The following is a 3,812-nucleotide window of genomic DNA, read 5'->3' on the forward strand; positions in this document are numbered from 1 at the left end:
GAAAACAAAGGGTACATATAAAAGAGTATATTTTCTTTGCACATAAAGTAAATCAGCAAGCTTAAAGAGGTAAAAAAAAAATGAAAAATAAAACATTAAAAAAGACAAATACTTAATTGTTTTAATTACAAAAATATGGATTTAATTATATTAAATTAATAATTAGCAGTCTTCCAATATACATACTTAATTGAAGCATTTTTACAATAATTAAAATATTTAAATATTATTTCATACATAATAATATTAATACAAAAAAATAGTTGACATATTTGTTGGTGGAAAAAAACATTTTCAAATTACAAATGTTAATAAAATACGTTTATGTTAGATTCCAATTATAGTGATGTCTTCAAAATTGTTATTATAGTGTTGTCTTTAAAATTTCCTGAGTGTGCAAACTTTCAACTTTATTTATACATGTACGTACGCATCCTTGTACACATATGCATTTAGACAGAAACACACATATATTTATACTAATATATGTTATTTAATAAAACGTGAGAATCTAGCTCGTTTGGCTCAACACAGTTCTGTCTGCCGGTTTTCATTTTACCATGCATTCTGGAACGTCTGTGCCCTTTGTCATATGTGGTAGAAATATATAAACCTTGTTGACAAGGGCTATTACAGAGAAAATAAAGGTATTAAAGTGCAATATTTACTTACGATAAAAATGCATGCATAACTGTCTATTTACCAAAAATAAAATAGTTTTGATCAGAGAACCAGCTTGGAAAAAATCTCTAACATTTATCATAAAATCCAAATCTTTTAAACAGAAGATTATTTTCCAGTTTGGCTATGAATCAGTAAACATTACGTTTTGTTGAGGTACTGCTTTGCGTGGGCATTTCCCTGTATTTTCTGTTAACCTTTATCATATGTTCCTTATCACTGTTACCTTAGTTTGAAAAATCTTCTAAAATAAAGAATGTAATAAAAAAAATCCTAAAAATTACAGAATAGTTCTTGGCTCATCACAGTTTACTTTTAAGCAAACAGACATCAACATCTTGCAAATGTAAATATAGATATTAATATTTACAAAAAAATAAATGAATACTCAACAGAATTATTGAATGAATTGTATCAAATAGAATAGATCTTCAATAAAAATGGAAATTAAACAAACATTTTCTTCATTAGAGGAGTTTGGATTCAGTTGTTTCATGTGCGTTCTTTCCTTATGTTGATGCGTACAACTTCTTGCCACTTTTGTCATTTGCTACTTTACTTAGCTGGAGCTGCAGTTTTTGAGCTATGAAGGAAGCCGAAATATGGTGGTTTAAATGACAAAACTGTATAAATAATGCATATATTATATAGTACATATTATGTACTATGTATGTATATTATATAATATATTATATTGTATGTATATTAAATACTTAAATTATATCTATAGCTAGATATTTAGATATTGAATATATTGGTAGCATTTGCATTTCTTTGAGAATTTAATTAGTCATTTTTGACATATTGAAATCAGGGAAGAGAAAGCTCTCAGACCACTTTGTACTTGCAGCATGCAGACGCAGTACACCAAAACCTTGATAATATTGTTATAGCCAGACAGTAAACTGAATTCACCATAGTGCTTAGCATAAGCCACTGATTTACCAGTCAGATTCTGTTTATATTATACTCAAAAATTGTGTTATTGTTTTAATTAAACATGTAAACAAATAATTTAAAAATGTAAACTTCTTTAAAATTGGGTTCTTGCTTGAATTTTTTTTACTGTACGTACCTGTCTAGAATTTTATTAACAATCTTCTTAACCCATGAGATTGTTGGTTCCAAGCATACTTCTTGTCCATTTTTTAATGTTACTCTATGGAATGAAACTAAATATATTAGGTAACATTTCTATTGGTTTTAGTTTAATCAACTAGAACAATATTTTCAAAATATTAATTTATGGAATACGTAACTTTAACGACTTACATCACTTCCACATTTTTGCAGTGTGGTCCTTTGGGAATAATCTCAACATTCTGGAAATATTTAGGGGAGACAAACTTTGTCTCTGTACTTATGCAAATACACCTCAGCTCGTTCATTCTTGCCATAGGCATTCCTGCAAAAGAATAAAATTGTACTAAGTTATTAAAGTTCAGAAATCTAAAAAAAACTCTTATTCCAACAAAATATAAAACGGAACAACAACCATCCATCCATCCTTTGCAGTCGACACTATGAAAAATCATATCGGCTTTCTTTTTTTTTTGCAAACAGTGCAATAATATATATCTCTGCATCACAAATCTACATAAGTTAACTAAAACATAAAAAAAAAACCTTTAAGAAGTCTTAGTAATGAGTGTTAATTGTTGGTTGGTAGCATATTGATTAACACAGATTTCAGATTAATAGATTTGACTTCATTAACAAGATAGCTTACCCTTGGATCCTATAGAGCATGCCAAGCAAATAGCTAAACAAAGCAGAAAACTTCTATGAGCTTTCATGTTTACTTCTGTGTTTCAGGCTTTATCGGTCTTAAACTGGAGTTATCTGTCTTTGTGATGCATGTTTTAGCAGCAGTGATTTCTTTTATTTGCAGAGGAAGGCTTAATTGTGAAACAGGAATTTCCAAACTCCATCAGCCCCTCTTCTAAGAATTTTTAAAAATATTCACACACAAAAAAAAAAAAATTAAGTATGGAAGGAAGACTGATTGTCATTCTGTCAGTCAACATTTTAGACTGCTGGTGATATCATGAATGCATTTATTCCCCACAATGTATGGTTTGAGAGCCACTGTGTAGTATGGGAACCAATAATTTTGGTCAACGCCAAGGCATACATGTTTTAGACAGTGTGAGATTAGTGGGAGTTATACACCCTGATGGCAAATACAGTTTGCGCTGATGACAGCTGAATGCATGGTGGCAAGTACAAAATAGCAGCTGCCATTAGCGAGTGTAACTGCTGCTAATTTGAGGCAAACCAGGATATGCATTGCTTTAAAGGGACATTGTAGTCAACAAAACAACTTTAGCTCAATGAAGCCGTTTTTGTGTCTAAATTATGATTATGAAGTCTTACTGCTCAATTCTTTGCCATTTAGGAGTTAAATCACTTTTGTTTCTGTCCATGCAGCCCTAGCCACACCTCCCAAACCTGCATAAACAAAAACGTTTCATTTTCAATCAGAAATTCAATCAAATAATTTTCAATGAAAAGTTAACTGACTTTTGAAGCTTTATCTCCTGCTTTGTAAATGTAATTTTTTTTTTTTTTAGCTATTAACAGAGCAGGAGTTAAGAAGTTCTTATTTAAACAGACTGTGCAATTAAGGAAGTGTAGACATTAGATCTTTCTTTACAGGTTGTAAAGAAACAAGTGTTTAGGAAGGCTGTGCAAGTTACATTCAAGGAGGTGTGACTAGGGCTGTATAAACAAAGTGATTTGACTTCTAAATGGCAGAGAATTGAGCAGTGAGGCTTCACGGGTATAATCTATACACCAAAACTGCTTCATTAAGTTAAAGTTGCTATGGTGACTATAGTGTACCTTTAAGCTTAAAGGAGCCCTAACCATTAATCACTAACACATTAACATGTGCAGTAACATTCACACTTATACTGATTATAAAGCCACCCAAAATACTAACACCAGCCCTACTGCTAACAACAAACCTGACACTAAAAAAAACATGAAATATAAAATATACATAATGGTAAAACGTTTGTAGTTTATTAACCTCTTCTTGTAGCCACATGTGTATAGACTATTGGCAGGTTATGCACCCATACCCTAAAATCATATAACTGTTGAAAGAAAATTGGTTTATTTTGTTT

General features: G+C 30.7%; 1 protein-coding gene across 1 annotated transcript; it reads right to left on the reverse strand.

The window, feature by feature from the left end:
- Nucleotides 1–1,081: 1,081 nt before the first annotated feature.
- LOC134565674 (interleukin-8-like) lies at nucleotides 1,082–2,501 on the reverse strand. Its single transcript, XM_063425306.1, has 4 exons — nucleotides 2,411–2,501; nucleotides 1,954–2,086; nucleotides 1,757–1,840; nucleotides 1,082–1,264 (listed from the first exon to the last, which is right to left on the reverse strand). Exons 1-4 carry the CDS (start codon nucleotides 2,475–2,477, stop codon nucleotides 1,237–1,239), a joined length of 312 nt encoding a protein of 103 aa, XP_063281376.1. The 5' UTR covers nucleotides 2,478–2,501; the 3' UTR covers nucleotides 1,082–1,236.
- Between the last annotated feature and the right edge of the window lie 1,311 nt (nucleotides 2,502–3,812).

This window comes from Pelobates fuscus, chromosome 6, assembly GCF_036172605.1.
Source record: "Pelobates fuscus isolate aPelFus1 chromosome 6, aPelFus1.pri, whole genome shotgun sequence".
Taxonomy (NCBI): Eukaryota; Metazoa; Chordata; class Amphibia; order Anura; family Pelobatidae; genus Pelobates; species Pelobates fuscus.

Coding starts and splice junctions, on each gene's coding strand:
- LOC134565674 (XM_063425306.1), bottom strand. CDS start 2,477: ATGAAAGCTCATAGAAGTTTTCTGCTTTGTTTAGCTATTTGCTTGGCA. Junction 2,087..2,410: donor ATGCTCTATAGGATCCAAGG/GTAAGCTATCTT, acceptor ATTCTTTTGCAG/GAATGCCTATGGCAAGAATG. Junction 1,841..1,953: donor TGCAAAAATGTGGAAGTGAT/GTAAGTCGTTAA, acceptor TTCATTCCATAG/AGTAACATTAAAAAATGGAC.